General features: G+C 41.2%; 2 protein-coding genes across 9 annotated transcripts; one reads left to right on the top strand and one right to left on the bottom strand.

Annotated features, from left to right (window-relative positions):
- Nucleotides 1-29: 29 nt before the first annotated feature.
- LOC311612784 (uncharacterized protein) lies at nucleotides 30-4,083 on the bottom strand. Of its 5 annotated transcripts, none has more exons than XM_084866028.1 (12): nucleotides 3,663-4,083; nucleotides 3,043-3,085; nucleotides 2,813-2,845; nucleotides 2,559-2,600; nucleotides 2,219-2,250; nucleotides 1,865-1,912; nucleotides 1,543-1,584; nucleotides 1,363-1,392; nucleotides 1,126-1,176; nucleotides 513-540; nucleotides 283-325; nucleotides 30-100 (listed from the first exon to the last, which is right to left on the bottom strand). In XM_084866028.1, the coding sequence occupies exons 1-6, from the start codon at nucleotides 4,064-4,066 to the stop codon at nucleotides 1,903-1,905; spliced, it is 564 nt and encodes a 187-aa protein (XP_084722154.1). In that variant the 5' UTR covers nucleotides 4,067-4,083; the 3' UTR covers nucleotides 30-100; nucleotides 283-325; nucleotides 513-540; nucleotides 1,126-1,176; nucleotides 1,363-1,392; nucleotides 1,543-1,584; nucleotides 1,865-1,902. The 5 variants fall into 5 exon arrangements, with proteins under 5 accessions (XP_084722154.1, XP_084722157.1, XP_084722155.1 ...); XM_084866031.1 differs by having other exon boundaries at nucleotides 1,495-1,584; XM_084866029.1 differs by having other exon boundaries at nucleotides 30-325.
- Nucleotides 4,041-25,898, top strand: ZBTB37 (zinc finger and BTB domain containing 37). 4 transcript variants are annotated; one of them, XM_084866022.1, is made up of 5 exons: nucleotides 4,041-4,090; nucleotides 4,643-4,852; nucleotides 6,119-7,075; nucleotides 10,537-10,636; nucleotides 12,456-18,011. In XM_084866022.1, exons 3-5 carry the CDS (start codon nucleotides 6,153-6,155, stop codon nucleotides 12,942-12,944), a joined length of 1,512 nt encoding a protein of 503 aa, XP_084722148.1. In that variant the 5' UTR covers nucleotides 4,041-4,090; nucleotides 4,643-4,852; nucleotides 6,119-6,152; the 3' UTR covers nucleotides 12,945-18,011. The 4 variants fall into 4 exon arrangements, 3 of the variants coding, with proteins under 3 accessions (XP_084722148.1, XP_084722149.1, XP_084722147.1); XR_014793350.1 differs by lacking the exon at nucleotides 4,041-4,090 and adding an exon at nucleotides 21,986-25,898 and having other exon boundaries at nucleotides 4,604-4,852; nucleotides 12,456-13,583; XM_084866023.1 differs by lacking the exon at nucleotides 4,643-4,852 and having other exon boundaries at nucleotides 4,059-4,090.

Raw genomic sequence — 25,898 nt, forward strand, 5'->3', positions numbered from 1 at the left:
CATTAAGATGAAATAAGCAGACCTGATCAGATGGTTTACAAAAATTTATTAAAATTCAAAGTTGATCTTCTATCCCAAGAGTATCCATCCATTCAGCTGCCTGCAATAAAACAGCCACTTTGAGTCAATTTCCATACTTCAATTCTAATGGTATTTGAAGTACAGTATACAGAATATCAGATCTTCCTTCATCATCAAGTAATCAGTGAGAGAGTTCAAGTTGGGTTGAGATCATCATGTATTCTGGATTAAAACCACAGTGCTGATATTTATAAGACTTACCTCTCAAAGGCCAGCCAGCTGCCATGGCCGCTGCCACAAATGCCTGAAAGCAGAGAACACACATTAATCATGGAAAAAAGAACTTGTGCGATGCTTGTCAGTAACGTAACCTCAGAATAAAAATGGAACGGTTTTATGATTGATATCATCCTATTTCATTTGGCAGAATCACTACATCACTGGTTACATTACAACTAACCATATATAACAAATATCATATATTATATTACCTGGAAATCTCCAGGGTTACAGGTATGCCTGTTTGAAGATTGGGAGGAAAAAAAAAAGATATTTATTAGAAATATACCCTACTAACATTTTTAACTTTTTGGAAAATAACATTTAGGGTAGTGAGCACCTTCTGTGTAGCACAATGGTGAATGTCCCACCACGAGTAAACTATGGACGATCATGTGTCCCTATAATTCCAAAAGTTTAACATAAGGCTCACTCTGGTAGCTGGATGTTGACTATGAGGTGTGCAATGTGAATATAAGTGCAAAATTCAATTTAATGAATTAAACTTCAGGTGTAACCTACAGATTTATAAGCAATAAAAATTCGTTCAAAGTGTTATTAACCTTCATTTCTCCAAATGTTATTAATCCTCCATTACCACATAGAACGTTTGGTGTAACACATTAGTTATCCAAACCCCTGAATGTTTTGTGGGAACACGGCCAACTCCCCTTTCTGAGATTATGATGGTTGCAGCCAGATACGTCAGATAGGAGCGAAAGACAATATTGCTCATCACCGTCAGTCTGCTGAACTATGTTATCATCATTGTATCGGCTTTAAACCACTTAGCACAGAAAGAAACCAAAATCAAAGCTACCATACCTCTGCTTACAACTCTGCTCCACGGCTTATAGCCAACCCAGCGCTTCACACCTGCAGAAGTATTTTCAAATTTAGTAACAGGCAGTAATAGGAAAATTTCTAAAATGTTCCAGGCACTGTTTCAGTTACAAATAAAAGTCTTCATTCTTTTTCAGAGAGATTCCCAACTGTTTTTTTTAAATCATCACTAACAGCACCTTGCTTAGTTATCTATTTGTGAATAATAAAATGCATTACCTTTATTTTTAGTGTCTCCAAAACCTGCATCTGAAAAAGTAAGTATTTATTTAGACTATATTTTTCAAATCAATGGCTTTGCCCACCAGAAAACACTAACAGTCAACCATTACTAAGAAAAGCATATTTTACCCAATATAAATTTGTAGAAGCCAAAATCTGTTCTCATGTCTTTCTTACCCCAAGCATGCCATCCATGGATAAAAAATGTGTATCCAACAGCTAGAAGGGAAACAGAACATTTTTATTAATGTCAAATATAATTAAATTCTGTACTCATTGTTACACGTCACAGGGTTCTTCAGTGTTAGATTTGTCTACATGCTAATTTCAGGTCAGACATTTGATCAACATCATTACAAAAACCCTGTTCAAAGCATGTGCAACATGCACTCAACTAATCAAACACAGAACATAAGCATTAGGAGCTTGGTAGTTATGCAGCGTACTTTAGCAGCATTCTCAGTTTTGAGTCCATTAGAATGTTTTTAACAATACTTACAAGAAGTAAATCAAGCCAGTCCAGACATGTCAAGAGATTCAAGTCCACCTAAGGAAGAAAAAAAAAAGTGGTTTACCAACAGTTGAAGATTACTTTTCTCCTTATCAATCTAAAACATGCCTGAAATCAGATAGAGCTAATAATTAAGACTTCACAGTCAGTCAGTATTTGCTTATCATCATACAGGCTTTTACACATCGGACATCTTGGGAATGGTGACAGGGCAAGGACCGGGTATTTAATGCACTCAGCACACCTTTCAAGCACTTCCTGTGCATTAGAAGGAAACCCTAAGAAGCCACTGGAGGCATTGTATTTGTCCAGTTACCGATGTGAAATTATAATTTTACTTACCATGCCAACTTCCAGTTAGTCCTTTTTAGTGCCTACACCAAAGTAAAAAGAAAAAGCCAAATTAGTAGTGGCACGTTGCTTATGCCGTTACCAGCAAACGTTTCACACCAGACACATCAGACAAGTGGTACATCTCTTCAGAATTTAATCTGCTGAACTATGCAAGCATCACAGTATCTGTTTCTTTAGGTGTCCGCTAAACAATCAGTGCCGACGGTCATGTTTGAAAAGGTAAGGCTTAAGACCGTGAGGATCAGCACCGATTTGGCAATGGGTGATTCCTTAAATCATTGGAAAAGTCCTAGGTAAATAAGTACAATATATAAAAAAGGTTTCTCACCTGTCTGCTCATGGCCAGAATGTGATGCTTGCACTTTAAGACCTGAGAAGGGAAGAATTTCACGTTAACTTAGGTGCAATCTTTATTTTTTCTAAATCACCCTTTTGTGTGCCTCAGTTTGGGTAATGGTGGTAATACGTCTCGTCATTCTCACAGTCGAGAGTAGCAAATAAAAATGTCATCATTGTGGCACATTGCGTGTATTTTAACCTAACTTCCCCCTGGGGAAACAAAAACAAACTCGGTTCACTTACCCCAACAGCCGCTCTCATTCCTTTGGCACAGAACTAGAAAACAAAGAATACCCAATGAAGCACGCTACACAGCCACCTTAACCGTTAATGTCACGAATACTGAAGCCTCAGAATAGGATTTTTCAGAAATTCCTTCTGTCCACTACTCTTAAACCATCACAGGCTTAACAAAAAACACCCCACATTTAAGCAAATTTCATCCTTCCCACCACGTTTACCCCGATTCTTACCTGTCCATCAGATGCCACATTGCACTCGTGCCTAGCATCATTCCTAGGAAAAATATTAACTTTAGTTCATTTTGTTCTAGATTATTTATGCCGGTTTATGCCGTCTATGCAAATGGTTTACATGCCCCATAATTTCACACTACGATGAGTGCACTAAGCGCACTATCAGGAGAGCATAGTACAGCTGAGTTTAAGAACCTCTGGCGGCAATAATGGTGCAATGCGGAATGCAGCCACTCGGAGAACCACGTGGACTTTCCCGATAACCCGGCCTTCCCAGGAGGAAGTGGCTCCAGCCGAGGCCATGAACAGAGACCCCCTTTCGGTGGCTCGGCGTGCGCCGCCATCAGAGCTGTTGGCATTCATCAACAGTCTCAGATGTCCCTACCAACGTAAGCTTCATCAGAGGCAGGGCGCGCGAGCCGAGGTGTTCCCCGCAGTGGAGTTTATGGCGAGCCCGCACCCAACGCGCAATCCACTACAATCCTCCTCTTGAGGTTCCCGCAAAGCCTTGCAACTAAGCCCATAAAAGTCGGCGAGTGTAGGGCGACTTTAGTTGCCACGACCTGAGGCCGTGAGCCAAGAACCCACTGAGCACCCGCGAAAACACGAACACGTACCAGCCGCCGACTTCCATCCTCGAAAGACCGAGATGGCGCCCGGGCGCCTGTACATAAGGGTTTCGCTCTGTGACGTCAGGACGCACTTTCCCCGCCTGCGTCGACTTTAGCTCCTCCCCCTTAGTCTCCTCCTCCAGCCACGCCTTCGTCCGGGCCTCCGGGCCCGCCTTGGGCCCCACCCCCTCGACTTGTGGGCGGGGCCACCGTGGCCGTTGTGACGCCGAGCTCCCACCCTCCAAACCGGCAGATGAGGAAGACGGGAGCGGGGAGGGGGCGCGGGGACGGAAAGCGCTGGGGGAGGGGGGAGGGGGACGGTAGAAGGGTGAGTGATTTCCTTCCGGCACGTCGCCCGCTCCGGGGGAGGGGGCGGGGGTTTTCACTTCCGGGACGGTGTTCCGGCCCATTCCTGCCCATTTCCACCCCCGGAGGTAGGTGCCGCTCCTTGACTGGGCCGGGGCCCCGCACGCCCGTCCCGCCGCCCTGCCCTGCCCTGGGGCCGCCCCGCCCGATCTCCTCTGCCCGCCTGCTCCCGGGGCGCTCAGCCACTTCCTCCAACTCCCACCCTAAGGCACCCGAGACCTGCCACCCACCTTGGCCCCGGGCCGGGCTGGGCTGCCGGACCCGCCCCCTCGCCGAGTCCCTCCCTCAGGACCCCGGGAGGGGCGGCCCCCTCCCCCACCGGCCACACCCAGACACACACACCCACCTCTGAGCAGCTCTGCGCCCGCCCGCCCGCCTCCACCTCCCGCCTGGCCCGGGTCCCGGGGCGCCGCCCCCTTCCCGGTCCTCACCCCGCACCCGATGGCCCGCGCCCGGGCCTCGCGCCGGGCTCTCCCCTCCCCTCCCCTCCCCTCCCCTGCTCCTCGGTGACATTCCGCGGCTCAGGCACTTCCCCGCTCCCCGCGCTTCTAACCCCGGCGGAAGCCACTCAAGTACCAGAGCGGCCAACCCCACGGCATTCCCGATTCTCCCTCCTGCAGCTCTCACTCCTCCGGTGCCGACGGGAGTGAAAGACCTTCCTCACTCCAGGGGCCTCCTCCTCCTCCTCACTCTGGGGCATTGCCGGAAAGAGCAAACAAAAAGGCGCTGGTGTAGGCTCCAAAATAAACACATCTGAATTCAGGATGGCATCGACAGAGGCTCTTGTTGGATTAAAAGTTGTCAAACAAACAAAAACGCTTTGGAAAAAGGTCAGGTTGGCTAAAAGTTGGTTCTTGAAAACAGTGTGTATACACGTCCCTTATTGACTGATCGGTGTGTGGTGAATGCCGGGCAGTCCCGTGAGCTTGTCAGATAAGTTCCTGAAGTTTCAGGTCTTAGATAACTATGTAATGTCGTAGCTTTACAGATAAATGCAAACACATTGGGCTCAAGTTAGTGTCTTCCGAGTGGGGTTTATATAAACTACTCTCAACCAGGAAAAGCTGTTGGATGCAATTAGGCTTAGTGTCTTTAAAATCTTTTCAAATGTGAAAATATTGGGCATACGTGGTAAATGCTCTATATTTTTACCAGCATTTGGGGAACTAAATGTCAGAATCAAAGTACCATCCCCACCCTGAAATCCCCAACTTTGAAATTAGATTATTGAGGTGGGGGCAGGTGTACCTCCCTTTTCCTAATTCTGAGAGTGAACTTCCAGTCTCCTCATCTCAGTTGAGTCCTGTGGCACCTTTTCTCAATCCTTTTTGTGCGGGCTCTGACTCACCCTTAAAAATAATGGCTTGCATTCTTGTGGGATAGTAGTGACTTTTGTAAAATAATAAACTCACACAAGTAGTAAAATACTAAGATGAGGCATCTCTAATCAACCTATCTGTGCACAAGCATACTTATTCAAAAACGTATTTCCTCCAAGAAAAAGTCATAGGATTTTATATTCAGTGCAAATACCTTATGATTACAACTGCTATCTGTTCTATTGAACTCTATTTTGATGTTGGTAAGCTTATTAGTAAAGAAAGTATGGGCATAGCTTGAATTTTTAGAAATCTAACTATCACTTTGGATGTGTGTGTGTGTGTGTGTGTGTGTGTGTGTGTGTGTTTATTTGTATTGATTTCAGAGAGGGAGAGGGTGTGGGAGATAGAAACATCACTGATGAGAGAGAATCATGGGTAGGCTTACTGGGGATCAAGCGCACAACCCTGGCATGTGCCCTTGACCAGAATCAAACCCGGGACCCTTCAGTCTGCAGGCCAATGCTCTATCCACTGAGCCAAACCTGGCTAGGGCCAACAATCTCTTTTTTAGTTTAATGGTGTCTTGCTGTGAAACCTAAACTGAAAAAGCCTGTTGGTTTTTCTATTCCATATCTAAACATAAGGCAGGTGTCCCTTTACTGGGAGATTTTGAAATGTTGCCAGATGATGTTTTTAAATAGGTTTGAACTGGAAAGCATGAGGGGGGTACCATTGTAATTGTTCATGCGAATCATCCGGTTTTCTCTTTCACAGGGTTGAATGCCTGCCTACACCCTCAGGCCCCACCATGGAGAAGGGTGGTAACATACAACTGGAGATCCCTGACTTCAGCAACTCTGTCCTGAGCCATCTAAACCAGCTGCGCATGCAGGGCCGACTCTGCGACATCGTGGTCAACGTGCAAGGACAGGCCTTCCGGGCTCACAAAGTGGTACTGGCCGCCAGCTCTCCCTACTTCCGGGACCACATGTCCTTGAACGAGATGAGCACTGTCTCCATTTCGGTCATCAAGAACCCCACAGTGTTTGAACAGCTCCTTTCTTTCTGTTACACGGGGCGGATCTGCCTGCAGCTGGCAGATATCATCAGCTACCTGACAGCTGCCAGTTTTCTGCAGATGCAGCATATTATAGACAAGTGCACCCAGATCCTAGAAGGCATTCATTTCAAAATTAACGTGGCTGAGGTCGAAGCAGAATTAAGCCAAACGAGGACAAAGCATCCAGAGAGGCCTGCAGAGTCTCACAGGGTTACACCAACTCTAACCCGCTCCCTTAGCCCGCGACAGAATGCCCCGAAGGGAAGCCGGCGAGGCCAGGTTAGTGCTGTGCTGGACATCAGAGAGCTCAGTCCTCCCGAGGAGTCCACCAGCCCTCAGATCATTGAACAGAGTTCCGACGTAGAGAGCCGGGAGCCTATTCTTCGCATCAACCGAGCAGGACAGTGGTACGTGGAGACGGGAGTGGCAGACCGAGGGGCGCGGGGCGATGATGACGTGAGGGTTCTTGGAGCAGTGCACATCAAGACGGAAAATCTAGAGGAGTGGCTGGGGCCTGAGAATCAGCCTTCCGGAGAAGACGGGAGCAGTGCCGAGGAAGTCACAGCCATGGTGATCGACACCACGGGCCATGGTTCCGTAGCCCAGGAAAATTACACTTTAGGGTCTTCAGGAGTCAAGGTGACTCGGCCAACAAGCAGTGAGATTGACAGGTAAGTTCTCTTTTGTTTTGTTCATCCATGGAACAGCTGTTGTATGGACATAACTCAAGCGGCCCCCCTGTGTGGTACAGAAAGCATCTTCCTTCCTTGATGCTCTTAGCCAAAATAAGTATGTTGGGGAAACTGGAGGTGTGCCAAAAGACTTGCATTTTTATTTTTTTTAAGCAGGAAGCTCCTTGCCCTGGCCAGTGTGGCTCAGTTGGTTGAGCGTCATCCCATGCACCGAAGGTCACTGTTCGATTCCGGTCAGGGCACATGCCCGGCTTGCAGGCTGGATACCCAGTAGGTGGTGTGCAGGAGGTAGCAATTGCTATTTCTCTTTCATTGATGTTTCTCTCCTTCTCCCTTCCTCTCTCTCTAAACATCAACAAAAACATTTTTAAAAAATAAAAATAAAGCAGGAAGTTTCTAGTCCTGAAGAATTGAGTGATAAAGCAGGAAGTCCCTAGTCCTGAAGAATTCAGTGCTGCAAGAGCTATGGTAAAGTTAGACACTTGCATTAATCAGGATAGCATCTGCAGCCACGCTGTCATCAGGAACTAGCAAGGCGTTCTCGGGATTCCAGGCAGAGGGTTGGTCATCAGCTGGGAACCTGGCCGGTTTGCCCTTCTTCCTTGTGCCCTCACCCAGGTGGGTGGTCTCTGGGGAGTTCTACTTGCCTTTGTAGTGCTGTTTACTTTTCTTTGCTTCCTACCCATCAAGTTAGAAGGGGTATGGTACCAGCAGTAATTCTTCTTTTTAAATTCGTGGAATCACAGTACAGTTATTCCAAAGACAAGCTTTGGACGTGGTTTTTATTTCTTTTTTTCACCTGTCATTTGATATCTTCCTTTTGTCTTTCATTGGAGACTGCTATCACAGGCCCAAGAGTCTGTTTTGTTTTGTTTTACCAGTGTTATTAGACTCCCATTTCTCTTTCTAGTGGTAATTAGAGCATTTCTTTTTGGTGGAAATAGCAATAGTTTTAATTTAAGTAAACTGAAAGAAAGTTTCGGTTGAAGGAAGTATTGCCTGGCTGGTGTGGCTCTGTTCTATTGGTTGGGCATCTTCCCTTGTGCTGAGAGGTTGCAAGTTCAGTTCCTTGTCAGAGCATATGCTCGGGTTGTGGGCTTGATCCCCTGTAGAGAGCGTATAGGAGGCAGCCCATAGATGGTTCTTTCTCCCCCTCTCTCTTCCTCCCTCTCTCTAAAATCAATAAAAAACTTTTTTTTTTTAAAAGAAAGAAGTATTATCAACTTAGATTGATCATATATGTTCTTTTTCCCCTTTTAAAATAAATTAAAATTGACTGCATGAACAATGAAAAATTTAAAAGTCATAATGGTTGGTTGATACCTGGTCTTGAGAGACATATGTATTACAAATTTCAAAAGTATATCTTGTATCCACTTCAGGTGGTCTTGATTTGACTATTTTCCTTCTTGTGTTCTTAATATTGGGTCGGCAACTAAGTAATTGCGGATTTTTTAAAAATCAGACAATTTTTTCATGGAACTAAATGATTTTATTCTGTAATGTATTGCCCATTTTGATCAATGACCTTTTGCCTTCTTTCAGGCAGCATCATAATCCCACGTTCAAAAAACTTCTGGTTTTTATTAGCAAAAAACTGAATCAGGTACGATTTGACATCATCATCATTATTGAAATTTTTACCATTCAAGGAGTTTTGTAAAGATCGAAACAAAAAGTAATCAGATGGTGCAAGGTCAGGACTATATGGTGGATGTGGCAAAACATCCCAACCAAGCTCCATTAATTTTTGCCGAGTGACCAAAGATGTGTGTGGCCTTGCATTGTCATGATGGAATACAACACCTTTTCGATTTGTCAATTCGGGCCGCTTTTCTTCAACTGCATTGTTTAATTTCATTAGTTGTTCAATGTAGACATCAGAATTGATCGTTCGGTTGGGTGGTAAGAGTTCAAAGTAGACAATTCCTTTGTAATCCCACCAAACTGATAACAAAACCTTCTTTTGATGAATATCAGCTTTTGATGTTGTTTGAGTTGGTTCACCTGGCCTGCTCCACGATCTTTTCCGCTTGATATTGTTGTAAACAACCCATTTTTCATCGCCAGTTATCAGTCGTTTTAAAAATGGATCATTTTCATTACGTTTCTTTAGCAAATCGCAGCTGCTAATGCGTTGCGTTAACTGTGATTCTTTCAGTTCGTGAGGAACCCATGTATCGAGTTTTTGAACATAGCTAAGTTGTTTTAAGTGATTTTCAATGCATGTATGTGATACATGAAGCTTCTCTGCAATCTCACGTGTTGTACTGTGACAGTCTGAATTGATTATTGCTTTGATTAGGGCGTCATCAACTTCAACTGGACGACCAGAGCGTTTTTCATCTTTGAGTGAAAAATCACCAGAACGAAATTTGGCAAACCAATTTTGACACTGCCGTTCTTTTAAGGCTTCGTCACCATAAACAGCACATAACTTTTTATGAGCTTGCGATGCGTTTTCCCTTTGCGGAAATAAAAAAGCAAAATATGACGAAAATGTTCCTTTTGATTTTCCATTTTTCAACGAACGCCAAACGAAAACTACAAAACAGATCAAAAAACTTTTTTTACTGATTAACAGCTGAATAGCCAACTATCAAATAACAAAATGTGTTTTACATTTGTACTACGTCTGCAAACTAAAAATTCAACTGAAGCCATATATGTGTGAAACCCGCAATTACTTAGCTGCCGACCCAATAGTTAAAATATTCTTAAGCACAATACTTATCGCCCCATGTTAGTACTGTATCAGAAGTAATAGCTTAATGCAAAGACTGTGACTCTCCATGATCTACTCTCTCAACAGTCTGAAATATACAAGTTAATGTTGGGAGGAGCAACCAAACCTAATCGTTACATAGAAGAAAAAATTATAGACCCAGTTTTAATTTATTCTTTTATGGTTCCCAATTCTTACACAAGGATGGAACTTCTATTTAGTCTTAGCTTCCCCAGGTCTGTGGTCTAGCTCAGTGGTCAGCAAACCATGGCTCATGGGCCACATGTGGCTCTTTGGCCCCTTGAGTGTTGTAAGGCCACTTCTTCAAAATAGACTCGCCCAGGCCGAAAACCGACTTCTGCACATGGGCCACGAAGTTTCAATCGCACTAAAAGTGCACTCCCGCACGTGGTATTTTGTGGAAGAGCTACATTCAAGGGGCCAAAGAGCCGCAAGTGGCTCTCGAGCTGCAGTTTGCCGACCACTGGTCTAGCTCGTATGTAATTCTGTATTTCTTAACTTTACTACGGCAAACCTTTCTTGTCTTAGTTCAAATCAGGTCCCATTATTGACTCCCTGAAAGTATTTCTTAGTCATCTGTTGTTCAGTTTGTTCCCCTTTTCTCAGCCATGGGATAAAGAGGGTAAACATCACCCTTTTTTAAGTTCCTTGACACTGCTCTTCTGTTAGTCCCCTTTTGCTCCTCTTCCGACAGATTTAGCCCCTCCGGCAGTGTTGTCCCCTTGACGGAGAGACACAGAGCCCGAAGTGAGTCTCCTGGGAGAATGGATGAGCCTAAGCAGCCCAGCTCCCAGGTATGTAGTTGTGATGGCGGAAGAAATTGCCACTGTGTGTTATCCCACAGGAAAGATGTAGGAGAGGAGATGTAGGAATGTTAAAGAAATGTTCTCCTTGATGACTTTTTTCAAGGAGGAGCTAAAGCCGATGCAGGCGGGAAATGCATTTTTGGTATCAGCAGAGTTTGGGAAATAGAAAAGATGAAATTGTGGAACTCCTTTCTAAACCAGTCTTTAGTCCTGAGAATAGAAATAAAAGAGTAACCCCTGAAAAGTACATGCAGGAAATGTAGAACCTGAGATGAAGAGCCTGATTCTGACATGTGTGGTGGGTATAACACTAAGTAATTATTACGTTATGTAATAGAAAATATTTATAAACAACTGCTTTTGCATTTTTATACCCTTATATCTTTTCATTTATTTTCTTCCTGAATCTATTTATTTTCTTCCTGAATCGTCTGTTAGACTAAAATGTTTTAGAGAAGATAGGAATTATGTCTTCTATTTTCTTTGCAACTCTCCTTAGCAAGTAACATAACTAGTTGATTGATATTATTGTTCGTTTGTTTGTTTGTTTGTTTGTTTGTTTGTTTTTCCTCACAGGTCTCTATCATTGAAGATTTATTTTTAAAAGGACAGTAGAACTCACCAAATAGAATTTAATACATTGTAAACACTTTTGTCCTTTAAAAGAAAACACTGGTGGACTAAGATTTCATAGCTAATTTTTTTAGCTTCTGCATTATACTGATAGTGTCTTGTTTAGATTTTACTTAAATATTGGACATTTATTGTGTATGTATAATAGTAACAGCAGCAAGACATTACTACAAATTACATTTACTTGCATGTTACCATGCCAGTTTTTGATACCAGAAAAGGAATTGTAACTATTATAAGAACTTCTTTTAGATTTAATAAGGTGTTAGAGAAAATGTTAGGAGCTTGGAGGAAAAGTTTACTCTTATTATTAGGGCCCTTTTTCTCTCACCTTTCAAATAGAATGTGATGACTATGTGAAGGTAACTATGATGCAAATAAATACGAGGCAGACCTTATAACTTAATGGGGACATAAGGCAGACTAACACATACACAAAACAGAAATAGATGAGACAATATAGACCTCGTTAACAGTGTTGTGGGAATAGAGTGCTTAAAAGGCAGTTATTGGAATCAATAACCACTTAAAGAAAGTGGAGAATTTAAGTGCAGTACTTAATGAAGTGGTTAGAAAGAGGTAACTTACTGCATATGTAGATGTAATAGGGATAACAATTGGAATTCCACAAGGATGTTTACCTGACTAAAGAAGAAGGAGCAGGTTATAAAGAAATACAAAATAACTAATATTGTTTGGAGATGATATTGAGATGAGTTAATATATGTCTTGACATGTGTGAGAGTTTAGATGATGCAGGTAAACGAACATTTCCATCATCAGAGAAAGTTCTCTTAGGCCAGCACTGTCTAAATACCTGCCTGATTATCTAGATAAAATTGTAGATTAGAATTCAAGAGGCTGGTATGAGTGGGCCCAGATTCTTCTGTTGCTGTAAAATAGAACATTCACTGGGGATTTCATAAAAAGCGTGCAGTTTGTCAGGCAGAACGTAGCTTGACTTTCTTGTTCTGTTATGGTAATGGAATACAGTGTCCTCATTTTTTTTTTTTAATTGTTATGTTAACATCTTTACTTGTGGGTAATAATTTCCTGTTTGGATCTCTAAAATCAGCATAAAGCTTAGTAACATAGGTAAAATAGATTTGATTTATTTTACTATGTCTATTCACAGTATATATTCTTTTGTGCATATTTTACTCACCTGGCACAGGTAGAAGAATCAGCCATGATGGGAGTAAGTGGCTATGTGGAGTATCTTCGAGAGCAAGAAGTATCTGAGCGGTGGTTCCGGTACAACCCCCGTCTCACCTGCATCTACTGTGCCAAATCATTCAACCAGAAGGGGAGCCTGGACCGGCACATGCGCCTGCACATGGGGATCACACCGTTCGTCTGTCGCATGTGTGGCAAGAAATACACCCGCAAAGATCAGCTGGAGTATCACATCCGCAAGCACACAGGCAACAAGCCCTTTCACTGCCATGTTTGTGGGAAAAGCTTCCCCTTCCAGGCCATCTTGAATCAGCACTTTCGCAAAAACCACCCTGGCTGCATCCCCCTGGAGGGGCCGCATAGCATCTCCCCTGAAACAACTGTCACATCTCGAGGACAGGTCGAGGAAGAGTCACCTTCACAAGAAGAGACAGTTGTTCCTGGGGAAATTGCCCAGGGCTCTGTGTCCACCACTGGGCCAGATTGAAACATCGAGGGGGAGGGGGCAGACCCTCTTCCCCTTTGGGCCGTAAGCAGCCGGCAGCAGGGCCATGGGCTGGTACTCCGATTCACAAAATGCCACATCACTAGATCAGAAGATGTTGCCAAACTAGAGGATCAGCAACATACACAGAAGCACTAGAGGCTTTCTACCCCCGTCCTCCTTCCCACCTCACACTTTGGAAAATATCAAGCAAATCAACTTTCTAATTCAGGGATCAACAGCCTTGGTTTGTTAACTTTATAAGAAAAAGACATTTTTTTAACAAAACAGTGATAGATGCTCATTTATCTACCAGTCACATGTGAACATTGTCCTTTGGTCCATGTCATCCTGGTGGCTGTCACCCACCTCTAAAAAACAGCAGGAGCCGTGGTCATTGGAACCAGCCAACCGTATGAGGAACTTCTGTTCTTTCTTCCTGCCAGAATGTGCAGCTTCAAATTTCAAGGAAAAAAAAAAAGAATCCTGGTGCTTCTTACTGTTTTTGAAAGGTTAGACTTATCTTTGCCCTGACTAGGCCTCTGCTGTGTTGTCCTGTTTCCGTAACAGTCATGCTGGAGGCAGCATCCGCCGAAGCACTTTAAGCAGCTGGAAGTGAAATGACAGCAGTGTTTGCAATAGGTACCACTAAGCTTGGGGGCTGGAGTGCTGGGTTGAGGTGAGGGGAGCAGAGGGAAGTTTTGGGTTTGCAAACGTGGAATAGTACAGAGCCTTCTGCAACTTACTGCTTGGTATTTGTAAACCACAGTGCTTGTATATCTTTGGATATTAGGAAATGGCTCTAGTCCAGATGAATTAATGTGTTAGGCTGACTACCAAAGTTTCCTCCACTTTGTTCGGCTCCTAGTTTCACATAACAGCAATAGTATATATCAGAAATGTCCCTTTTCAGTGAAATGAGCCTGGATTGTATTTTTAAATCCACAGGTCTCCCTGTTTGATAACTTTTCTATGAAATTTTAAACACATTTTTTTCTGCAGCTTTCTGATTGAAGAAATTCAACACTATGGTTCTTATTGCAGCCACAATTCCATTTCCTTTTACATAAGTAATAGTTTATATTTTCAGTCCAATAGAAGAACCTCACTAAATCCATGTCTCATGTCTGCCATCCTAGTACTTCATAAACCAACCATCAGCAAATTGCTGGTGACTCCAAGAGCTTTGCTTTTTAATATAGTACAGGGCATTTACCAGAAAACATCAGGCACAATCATGTTGCAATAAATTGATCAAGGCATCAGTTTTGATCAGGTTTGATTACTTAATCATTCCTAAGATTTTTTAAAACTTCAAGAGACCTTTTTGGTAATCCTGAGATTCTTAATCCAGCACTGAGAATCAGGAGAAATTAACCAAGCGTGTAGAGCTTTTAGATGCCCGGTTTTGTATGCAGAGAATGAGGGCGGATTTTTAAGGGATGCAGGCAAGTAGACGCTTACAGGTTACAGTGCAAATAGAAAAGCAAAAAATCTCAAGCTTCTCTTAATGATCATTAAAATGTTAAGATTAGTATTTAAATACATAGTGGTTTAAGAAATTGTCTTGGTGCAGAGGCATAGATGGTGGTTAAAGGGATTTGGAAGAGGGCCTGGTCATGCCTGCACTGGTGAGCCATTTGTGAGTGTTAATAGTACGCTTTGTGATATGTGGGAAGGGGGACAGAAAAGGTGGCATTTCTTTGATGATAGGATGTTAAATGCAAAGGGTAATTCTGAAGCAATCTAAGAATTGTACATACACATACAGCTGCACTGTATCACTAGAGAATGGTTATTTTTTCGCTTTAGAAAAACAGAAATGTGTCTTTTAATAGGAGTGTAATAATGCTACCATATGTTAAGAGCCTACCCTTAAATGTTGTGTTGGAGCTGTTTCATCTTTATAAGACATTGACCAGGACACCATGATAGGGTAAAAACTCTTGCTTAAGGCCATCTTAGGGACCAGGTAGGCTCTGTGGCCTACAAAAAGTAGAGTTGAAATGAGACTAAAATCTATAGGGAAACATTTCAGCTGGTAATCAAGGCTTTCAATAGACAGATCATGCCATAACTAAATAGATGAAAAGTACAGAATATGCTGCTTTAGCCGGAGCTTTTAAGCCTACCAAAAAAATATTAAGTCCATCCTACGTTTTAGCAGTAGTATGCTGGAAAGTTATTGCTTTGCTAGTTTTCTTAGATTAAGTGAAAAAATAGAGCTTTTTAAACTATTACCAAATTGTAAAGGTGAAGTGCAGAGAAACTGCAGCATTTGTCAGTACTCTATCCGAGGTTGGCAGCACACACTTTGAATGCTGCAGAGACTGTCCAATAGACATGGAAATGCTATGAATGCTTGGTGGGTTCCCCACCTTTTCGCTCATTTCTAATAGCTTTTGCTGTGTTAATACTGTGAATAGTGCCTCCAGGTCGTCTAGGAGCCCATCAGCACAATTGTCTTTGCTGGTTCTCTCCTTTTCACTGGTCTAGACTAGAGCCAGGAGGTTCGTGAAAATTCAAGTTTCCTAAAGCAATTTTAGCTAGAAGAGATATTATTCTGAATACTTATCCATATTCATATTCTTCTCCAAGTTCACTGTGACATTGCCCTAGTTCTTAGCTAACTTCATGTAGGATCATAGGAGTTAGTAGTGTTGTATCCACATCAATGAATCACTATATTGTGTGCACAGAGGATACCTCTTTTAACGGTGTACTAAATGACTTTAGCTAATGCTGAAAATGATTACCAAATCTTCACCTTGTAAAGGGAACTGCATTAGCAACGAGAGCTAAATCATCAAGTACTTTAATGCCTAGAAATAGCAAACACTGGGCCTGTTTTTATTCATTGAATGGCTCTTCATAGCAAAGGAGCTACCCAATATTCTCAGCAAACGAAGAGAGAGAGCAATCTAGTCTTCTTCTTTCATTCTAAGGAGTACCTTTTATTCTCTCTGGACTCTGATACCAGTATAAAATGCAGCATTGGCATGCGCAGTAACACTGTACTGAGGCAGAAAGACTCTTTCTAATGACCTGTTCTCTCTTTACTCAGAACCATATTTACCTCTGAACTGAGTTGAGTTTTATTTTATGTAACTTGCAAACCATCCCAGAGCCATTTCATTGTACCAGAGGGTTAAATCTAATTTTGAATATGTAAAATAACTTACTAAAGGATAAAGAGAGAGAACCAAGGGAGATGGCAATTAAGGGAAGTTTTCTTGCTATTTTGTTTTTGGTGGTTTTGTTTTTGGTGGGGTTTTGTGATTTGTTTCTTTTTTTATGTAATTATTTTTTTCTTTTATTTTATTTTTAATGTTTCCAGTTCCCTCTACATCTGTGAAATGGGGTTTTCCAAAGATGGTTTAACATATAGAATTAAACCATTTTCCTCTGAACTTCATAGTTGAAATTTGGCCTTGGCTGGAAAGTGGTCTGACCAAAGAGAGAAATAGAGAACTTCATCCTTAATAACTGAATAGTCTTTTATCAAGAAATAACTTTTAAAAAGTGTTAGCTATTACTTGACTCTGATTTTGTTTCCTTTAATTGGTAAAAACTACCTTTTGTTTGACTAGAAGATCTAATTTAAAGAAATTAAAGCAATGGCTAATGGAAAGGAAATTAAACAAAGACAAAAGTCTTCTGAATCATAGTGGAAAGGCATTTAGTCAGGATGGAGTTTAAATCCTGAAAGTTTTTTTTCTCTTAGATACAACAGACAGGGTTTTTATCTCTTCCTCACATGTCCTTCTCCTTATTTGTGTACTTATTTGTTTAAGGAACAACAGATAAGTCTCTATGAACTCTATCTTTTTACTTATGCCTCATGAAAATATTGAAGTATTTTGGTTCCTGCGATTTAGGAGGGACAATAAGCAATTAAGTCAGGTAATCCCTAAATTTCAGAGGCTGTCCCTAGGACTATGAATTAGGTCTGTGTTCAACAAACTGCAGCCCCCTGGTCAAAAGCGATGGTGGACTAAGGCCACGCCTCTTCATTTAAGTGTTGTTTATGGCTACTTTCTACTACAATTCAAAGTTGAGACCAGATGGTCTGCAAAGCCTGAAAATGCAGAATTTACTGTCTGAAATCTGACAGAAGTGTACCAGCTCCCAATTAAATTTGATCACATCACCCCCCAAATTTGTCAGTCTTGCCATTTTGCTTTTACAAATTCATAAGTCTAAAAGGGTTCTAATTCATATTGCTATATATGCATGATTCCCAAAAGAGTTTGCCATCTTTTCCTAGTTCCTTTTCTCACAACCCTCCTTGTGCTCCTTAATGGTTCCCATTGCTTTAAGAACATTTAGAATATAGTCCATAGGATTTGACCTTGCCTTAAGGGTGCAGGTAGATTAAAGTTTAGGATGGTTGTTATACAATAGATATAAACAAGTAATTTTTTAAAACAATCCCCATGCATAATGTAAGGTTCAACGATTACCATGTTTACATAAAATACGGTAAAAAATTGTTTTTATAAGTAAGTTTTGCCATTCCTCTGAGTTAACTTGAACTGCCTTGCATAATGATAGCAAGGGTGAATTTATTCCCACTAGTATTAAAATTGTATTTCTGTTAGGAATAAGTGGTTTGATTCTTATTCAAAGTACTATTTTTCTAGATTAGAAATCTCTAACTTTTCCTATATTATAAATCTCCATTCTAATTTCCTCAAGTAAACTTTGTTCCATGTGTAGTACTGAAAAGCCAAATCTTCCTTTTCCCTTTTTAATATTTTAAAACAATGAAACATCTGAAAATTGCTAATTCTTCTTAGACCTATCTTTCAATTTCTATTACCAACTATAATTCTTCTGAATATATATTGGGCCATTATATATTTGTTTAGTGAGTGTTCATTCTTACGTTAAATAGCTTATTGATGCTAGATGTGAAGAAATTGGAAAATTAAAAAAAAAAATAGAAATCCTTGCAAAAGAAAAATATAGTTGTTCCCCATTTGAAAACAATACATGGTCCTCTGCATTAAATGTACTTGTCTGAACAAAGGGTTGTAGGCCACGCTGGTGCAATCCAGTGAGTTTGCCTCTCACCTTGTGGGTGTAGCTCCATAATACATGCAAAGTTCGGATGAGTGACCCAGCCACCTGAAGGACACTTCTTCACCAGGCATTTTATTCTTAGTTGCCTTTCTCTAACGTGGAGATTAGTAAATTCTATATAATACACCCTCTTAGTAATAAGTAATCTTCATCAATAATATCTGCCTACATTTGTTCTGCCTTGTCTTAAAACACTTATAATAATAGTGGGTTCTTGGCATTTTGGACTGTTGCTCTTCTGACTATTTGAGACTCTTGATTAATCTGGGATTTTGGACTTGTGAAAGAAATTGGATTCGGATATACGAGCTCAGTGAATCATTTGCATCCATCCCTACTTGAGGTCTATAGTAGATGTCATTTAATGTAAATCTATTTAATATGAGAAACAGTGGAGTTTGCCAAGCATTATGACTTCTTTGGTGATTATCAGTTTTATGTTTTGCCTTCTTTGTTTTCTAGTCTCATTCTCTGATTTCAATCTTCTTATTCTTAAGTGGTGCTTTTCCTAGGGCCAATCTTTTTGTTTTGCAGTAAGTGGGTTTTCTTGCTCAGAACAAGCCAAAGTTGGATATTTTGAATACTTTGAAACACGTGACTTAAGTTCCAAAGGGTATAATTATTGATGGGAACAATGATATCAAAACTTAGAAAATATCTGTACAGACTGTCCAGTTTTGTTTTGTAAGCAGACTATCTTTTCCCTCAACTGTGAGGAACAACGATGACTTAGAAGGCAATTATTACTTGAAATACACATTTTCACAGAGGGTACATATATAAATAAATTCCTTACCATACATCTCCCCATTATTTATTTAACAAGTATCTCCCATCTTAACACAGTTAATAATGGCCCACCAGCTCAAATAGTGGGAGCTTTAAACATAAGCTACATTATAAAGGCAGAGCAGTTGTGTTAAAAAAAGAAAATACTTTCCTAATGCTTACTTCTTTCATGTCTACTCAGTCTTATTGAAGTGATTAAAATTCACTATCCAGTTATCATAAAAGAGATTTATGTGCAGCACCTCATATGGCAAGGGCACAATTTAATAGTACTAATTACTAATTACTGTGAAACTTAGAAGTTGAATTAATCCATAATACCAAAAATCAAAGTATCTTATAGGGAAATGTTTATTCTGTGAAATCACCATCTTAAGTAGTACGTAGCATACAGGCAAATCTGTGCCATTAAGTAAATATTAAGTACTTTTTGGTGCCAGACAATGTGCTTGGAATTTGTATAACAACATTGATTTTAGACGTAGTGTAGATGTGGCTTCTTATAGTACTTGAGAGTCCTAAACCCACTTGGTTGGAGTCTGAATGTATGTTTTTTAAAACCTGCACTTTTTACCGCATAGAGAAAAGATCCAAAAGAAGGGGACAGAATTAACTAACCCTATGAAGAAAATAATCCTATAAAGTAATAATAGAAGAACTAAAAGTAGCTGACTTCTTTGAACACTTACTACATGCCAGGCACAGTTCTGTGCTTCTCATTGATTGACTCTTATAATCCCGCGACAATCCTATTAGGGTAGATACTGCTATTATTTTCACTTTCAAGGGGAAGAAACCGAGGCACAGGTTGACCCTGGTGGTCTCATACGAGAGTTGATACTCTTGATAGACTATATTGCCTTTAATAGGTATCAATATAATCATACCACACTGTATAGATGAGGAAACTGATGAGCCCAAGGTCACACCACGGATAAACTGCACAGTCAGTATTTGCCAATCTGATCCCAGAGTCCAAACTGTCTTCACTCTGTCATGTTGACTGTTTAATGATAAAGGTTGGGATGAACTGGGATATGCAATAGCCTGTAACAGTACTGCTTATAGTGAACTGTTAATTCAAGAATATGTGATTGGAAGATCTCTTCAAAAGATAATGCAGTTGATCTTTGAGCAGATGTTGAATGGTGAACATTTTCTGGGGATATTATTGCCCACTGATTTCAAGAGTCACCCATGTAGTAGGTCTAGTGGTGAATGTGTGAATGAGTTGCTACCAAGGCAGAAAATGAAAGCTAGCATTCCAGATATCTGTTGCTGAGTAACAGACTACCGAAACCTTCAGTGACTTAAAACAACTACTATTGTACATCTCTCATGATGTTGTGGGTCAGAAATTCAGGACAGGCTCATCTAGGCAATTCTCTTGCTCCCAGTGGTGATGAGTCAGGTCACTTGATAGTATTCAGTAAGTGGTTGGACTGGCCTGGAGTGTCCAAGACAACCTCACCCACATGCCTCCACCTTTGCAGGATGGTTCAGCAAGCCTCCTCTCCCTCGCTGGTGTCTTAGCAACTCTATGTGGTCTCTCCATCAGAGTAGTCGGACTTATTCAGAATGACAGCTCAGGCCTCCAAGAGGCTTCGTAGGAGGTGGCATCCTGTTAAAGGCCAGGGTCACCACCAGACAGTATTGGTCAAAGAAGTCACTGGTCAGCCCAGATTCATGGGGACAGGAAATACCTTCCTACTTGATGAAAGGCCTGTCAATGATTGGGGCCCGTCCTTAATCTCTTATAGGCAGCATTCAGTTTTTTGGTTTTTTTTACTGCTGTTGACTCTTCTCTGTTCATTCATTTAGGTCCATTGTTTGTTCAATAGACACCACTTATTATGTCTGGCATTCGCCATTAAAGAAGCTAGGAGAATGAGACACATACCTGCAATAGATTTTTATTACTACCTGCTCCCGAGTTTCATTTATTTTACAGCAAAATATCCATTTTTTCTCTTGTTCCAACTTGTGAGCTTTTGCCCAGTTCTTTGTTTTGTGAAGCCACAGAAACTGTACATGCCGAGACAGAAATACTCCTGAGGGAGTGAAAAGCTTACTGTAACAGAACTTGAGATATCAGCTATATTTTAAGTTTATAAGTAGGTGAAAACTCCCGTGGCATGGGAAATTTATATGGCTACCAAATCTCTTTCAACAGGAGTTTCTGTTGAGCGGCTAGAGGACCGACCACATTGTTGAAATAATTGTAAGTTTTGCCTGTGTATCCTAATCCCATCGTCACTGCCATCCACCTGCTCTGGCTGAGTTTTGTGCTAGGAGATGAGTAGGTTCGTCCCACTTTTAATACCTTTCATAAGGAAAATCTATTGCCCAATTTTACATTTTGTTAATCCTTTAAAATTACCAGTTGCTGCCAACCTCTGTTATCTAAAATAAGAGATCATTGAAGTTTTGTTAGATTTAGGATGCTTTAACTCCTGCTGGCTAATAATAATTAGACTCTAACTGCCATCACAAGAAATAAAGGGGGAGAATAAATTCTGCAACAAAATGATCATCCTCAAGTCAATATACTTTTTAAGAGAAGAAAGGTTTGGGATTGTCCATCCATTCCTTGTGCAGTGGATCCCTGAGGTTAGCTGGAGGGGTTCTAGTTAGTCACCCAATTATCATACAGTAAAGGGAGTTCTGTCCTTAGGCCAGGCCTCAGGAATTGCAAATACAAGAGAAAAAGGAACACCCAGGGCTGAAGAGTTAGTTTAGGGCCCTACAGAATGCTGGGAAGGAAAAGAGAAGGCTTTGGATAGGCTGGGATAGCGTGCTTGGAGGCATTTAGGCATCAAGATTAATTCAATTTTATCATGCAAAGATTGGGGCAGATTTTAATGAAGAAAAATAAAGGAGTCTTAAAATATTCTTTTTGATGCACATTTCCACTCAAAGTCTGCTCTTTGTGATAGAGAAAGCTTTTGAAAAGATTTCCAGAGAACGAAAACTCATGGTAATCTATGGAGGTGTCTCTCGGTCTGGATTTTCTAGCTCTCCGGGCCCTTCTCTAGGCTCTCGGTGACTTAAATTTGGAATCATCTGATGGTTAGATGAAACTCAATCCTGAGGTTTTGAATTGCAAAAGAGAACAGAGAAGAAAGGGAATTTGTAGATTGACAAAATATTTGTTCTTTTTTTTTTTTCAGCATCACAAGTCTAGACCATTACAAGCCCAATCACAACAGCCTAAGTGAGTAGAAATTCCTTAAGGGTGTTTAGATTTCTACTGGTAGCTGCATCTTTAAGCAGATATTTATGTCATGAGAAGGTAATCTGAGTTTCCCATAAGGTAACAGAATCCTAACTCTAGTGGTTCTTTAAGAACCATTACATAAACCGAATTACAACACAGGGAAGAGAGCTTAAGCTGTTTCCTCGGAAAGCCACGATGCTGAAACGGCGCGCTGAGTGTGACAAATCACCTCTAGAATGGCTGTCAGCCAGACAGCAGAGACTTTAGAATTTTTATGGTATTTGTAATATTTTTACAAAAAATGATTTTAAATCATGTAACTTGAAGTTTTAAAAAATGAGCCTGTTTTCTTTTTGGAAAACTGGCCCAATAAAAATAACACTAATATAATTCACTTGTATATGCATGTGCATTGAACACAGAGTGGTATACTAAAGAGTTCATGCAAATAACTTGTGGGTAGTTTGGCTATTTTCTTAATATCTTTTTTCATAAATGTATGTTTATAAATATTTACTCATCAACTATGACCTTGGTAGCATTAGAAGCATTTTGTTAGTTGTATCATGGATTTTAAAAATCTCATTCTTGGCACAGTAGGCTATGAGAGCTTTTTGTTGCTTTGTTTGTATTTTGGCTAAGAAAATGATTTCTCGCACTTTCTATTTATAAAGATGCTATAACGCGTTGCACCCACTTAGTGCAGCTATTCTTCAGAGATAAAGATGTAGGTGCTAAAGTGAAATGTATGTTTAAAAGCCTGGCAAAAGGAGGGACCTCAAAGTAACCGATTTGGCTTGCATCTACCTGAGAAGAGCTGGAGTGCAGTATAAAATTGGGACTGAAAGCAGCTGTTAGGTTAGGCGTGCTGCTGCTGCAAGTTGCAATATTGTTGTGAGTGGCCAGCTCCGGGTCTGTGATTTCATGTATGTATGTGAGACCAAGGTGTCTGATGAAGGCAGATGAGTCGATGTACACTACCTCCCATTAAAGACTGAGCATATTCCAAGGTTGCCCCGCAACCCCTTTGGCAGGAGGCTGGATTCCTCAGCCACTGTCCCCCCCTTCTTTCTCGTATTCACTTCAGCTCCTCTACCTCTGAGCACTCGGCTGAAGAAAGTGTAGCTTTCTGTGGCAAGCAAAGGAAAGCCAGACCCAAAATAGAGAGGCTGCCAGGTCCCGTTCTCCTTGTCAAGTTAGATGTCAATGTTTGTGCTGTTGCCCAGATCCAAGTGTCAGAAGACTTGGGGCAGTGCTTTTACCCGCTGGCTTCTACTTGGCAGGAGTAGTCAGTGGAAGTGGAGCCTTTCTGTTGTTTTCAGAGATGCACCCAACTCATTTTAATGATGTGAAAATGTGTCTGAATCCTGCGTTGTTGTTTTCAGTTGCCATTTTGCAGTCCATTTTGGGGGGACTGGAATAAAAACCATATTTTCCTGGTAATGAGCCTTCTGCCAATATCTTGACATGGAGGTGAGGATTACATGGCCTTCTGGAGGGCCTGTTTTGCTTTTTTGTCACTCCAAAGAGAGACGTTCCTATTTTTAATGCCGGTACTGTTACAATAGTCAGGATGGCCTCACTTGAATGTTGTGGGTGTCAGAAAATGTAATTTTAATAGTAAAATACCACTAGGCAGGCCACCTAATCTTGAAGTCCAGCTGTTTGGGGCACTGGTACACTGAGCCACATCAGGCCACCTCTCCTTGGAACATCTGTTACAGCTGGGGAAGGCCACTGCCCTTTAATAGGTACCCTGGAAAGCTTCCGCCTTTTCTTTCTAATGCACTGGCTGGTCCTGATGTCTAATTAGGAATGAAGATGAGAGAGAATGATCCAGTTTCATATTTTTAGAAGTTGGCTTCTTTGTTTTAGGTACCAGCTAATAAATATTCATTTACCTAGTAACTGAGTAGGACAAGTGATGATACCGACAGTGTGAAATTTCAAATAATTAGATAAGCATTACTCATAGGTGACAACTGAATACAGTACGAATCCTGTAGGAGATGAGGCAGTAAAATCAATGTGAATCTATCCACCACAGCTATGTTTTGTATAACTGTAAAATAATTGTCAGTGTATACGCCAGGCTGATATCCTGGACTCAGGAATTAACTCTGCTTAAGAAAATTCTCACTTCTGGCTTGTCTTTTGTTTGGGCCCAGATTCTGTCCTAGGCCGGTCCCCCGCTGTTTTGCTATACCACATGCTTAAGGTAGTCTTACCTACAGTCAGTAATTTACTGTTGATGGTGCAGCCAGTACAGCTAAAGTGATTTCCTTAAAAACAGAACAAATACAACAGTGAGAAACACCTAGATCATTCCTTTGAGGCATGTTAAATCTGTGAATTGGGAGGAAGCATGGAGACTTCCGTTTCTTCCCTGTGACTTGGGTGAACACTGGTCTTACTGCTTTCTAGTTCAGAGCCAGTTGACTTGGCCCGTAGACCTCCCTCATCAGATACCTTTATTGATAACCTTTATTGATACCCGAGGCATGGCTCTGAGTTTAAAGCTCATGGTGGTGGGCCAAGACTCAGGCGTTACAATAGATCGTCCATTTGTCCTCAGAGCCATTCTGGAGAGAGATGTTGCCATCCATTCCAGTCCTCTCTATCCCAGATACAAAGTCTGCATAAGTCAACAAAGCATATTTTTAAAGTCTGGTCTCTAGAACCCACTTTCCTTTACATAGATGATTTCAGTGGAGGTTTCTCAGTTCTGCCTCTAAACTAGAACCCTTGACCTTATTATAAGAGCCAAGCCACGCCACCTAGGGGGACCTCTATTTGTAAAGTAACTGAGAAGCATTGTTAAAGTCAGTGCAGAGAAAAGGCTCCTTTCTGGGGTGATCAGTCTCTTAGTTGGCTTCTATGTACGATGTCTATGTAAAGTGTCTTTCATTCTTCCTTCTTTGTGAATGAAATGCACAGGCTAAGATTTAAATGTTTCTGAATTTTATAAGAAATGTGAAATAATCATTTTAGCATCTTTGTTCCAGGATGTCAAAGATCTAATCTAGTAATTCCCAAATGAGGTTTCATATCTTTCCTTCTCTCCACCGCAGTAGTAAAGGTACCTGCCCTGTAAGGGAGGAACTGTTTGATTTCCCATAAACAGTGAGAGCCACTGTTCAAACTAAGGAGCTACCCAGTAATTTCTAATTCATGAAAGCAATTTGTGTTTCAGAGCAGGTTCAACATAATGGACTCTCGAGAGAGAATTCTGGGCACCATAGAAATTCGTTCATATATTGCCTACAAATAGCTGATCATTTAAATTTCAAATAGCTGGTGCATTTGAGAAGAAAAAGTGGGTCAAAAAGGAAAGACTGGTTAGTGCAGAGGACTGTGAAATCTCATTACAGTAACATTAAGGCCTGGGGGTTCTCCTGCTGAAGAGCATTGTGGAGTACTGTGAAACGTTGTTGAACTTTATGTAAATCATGCCGCACTGGATTTTAGGATTGGGAGTGGGGGCAGTGGAAGAGGATGGGGAAGGTATGATAAAAAATAGATGTATTTATGAACTTGTACTGTATTTTAAGCAAGAAACAAAACATTCCCTGTCAGGACTGTGAAGTTCTGTCAAGTTCTTCTGCCATCCTGGGTCAGCTTGCCGATTCCTTTGAAACCTCTAAGAAGTCCTTTTGGAAGCAGCTAACCAGAGGCTAGTCTGACCACAGTTTCATCACCTGCCCCATCCCCCTCCTCTCAACAAAAGTAAGACACTCCCGACCTCTAGGCAGGAGCAATGAGTTCTGCCTCAGCCTCTCACTTTTCATCTGCTGTGGTCTGTGTTCACAGGCTGAGCCCGTTGCTCTTTTTCTTTTCTTTCCTTTTTTTTTTTTTTTTTGTGATCT

Source organism: Pipistrellus hanaki (genome assembly GCF_964339955.1).
Source record: "Pipistrellus hanaki genome assembly, chromosome: 18".
NCBI classification, from domain to species: Eukaryota; Metazoa; Chordata; class Mammalia; order Chiroptera; family Vespertilionidae; genus Pipistrellus; species Pipistrellus hanaki.

What these genes read in the sequence shown, in the direction of transcription:
- LOC311612784 (XM_084866032.1), bottom strand. Translation starts at nt 4,066, where the DNA reads ATGGGCCGGAACACCGTCCCGGAAGTGAAAACCCCCGCCCCCTCCCCC. An exon ending in GAATGAGAGCGGCTGTTGGG is followed by an intron (nt 2,601 to 2,812) that starts GTAAGTGAACCG and finishes TTCCCTTCTCAG; the next exon opens with GTCTTAAAGTGCAAGCATCA. An exon ending in TTCTGGCCATGAGCAGACAG is followed by an intron (nt 2,251 to 2,558) that starts GTGAGAAACCTT and finishes ACTTTGGTGTAG; the next exon opens with GCACTAAAAAGGACTAACTG.
- ZBTB37 (XM_084866022.1), top strand. Translation starts at nt 6,153, where the DNA reads ATGGAGAAGGGTGGTAACATACAACTGGAGATCCCTGACTTCAGCAAC. An exon ending in ACAAGCAGTGAGATTGACAG is followed by an intron (nt 7,076 to 10,536) that starts GTAAGTTCTCTT and finishes CTCTTCCGACAG; the next exon opens with ATTTAGCCCCTCCGGCAGTG. An exon ending in CTAAGCAGCCCAGCTCCCAG is followed by an intron (nt 10,637 to 12,455) that starts GTATGTAGTTGT and finishes CACCTGGCACAG; the next exon opens with GTAGAAGAATCAGCCATGAT.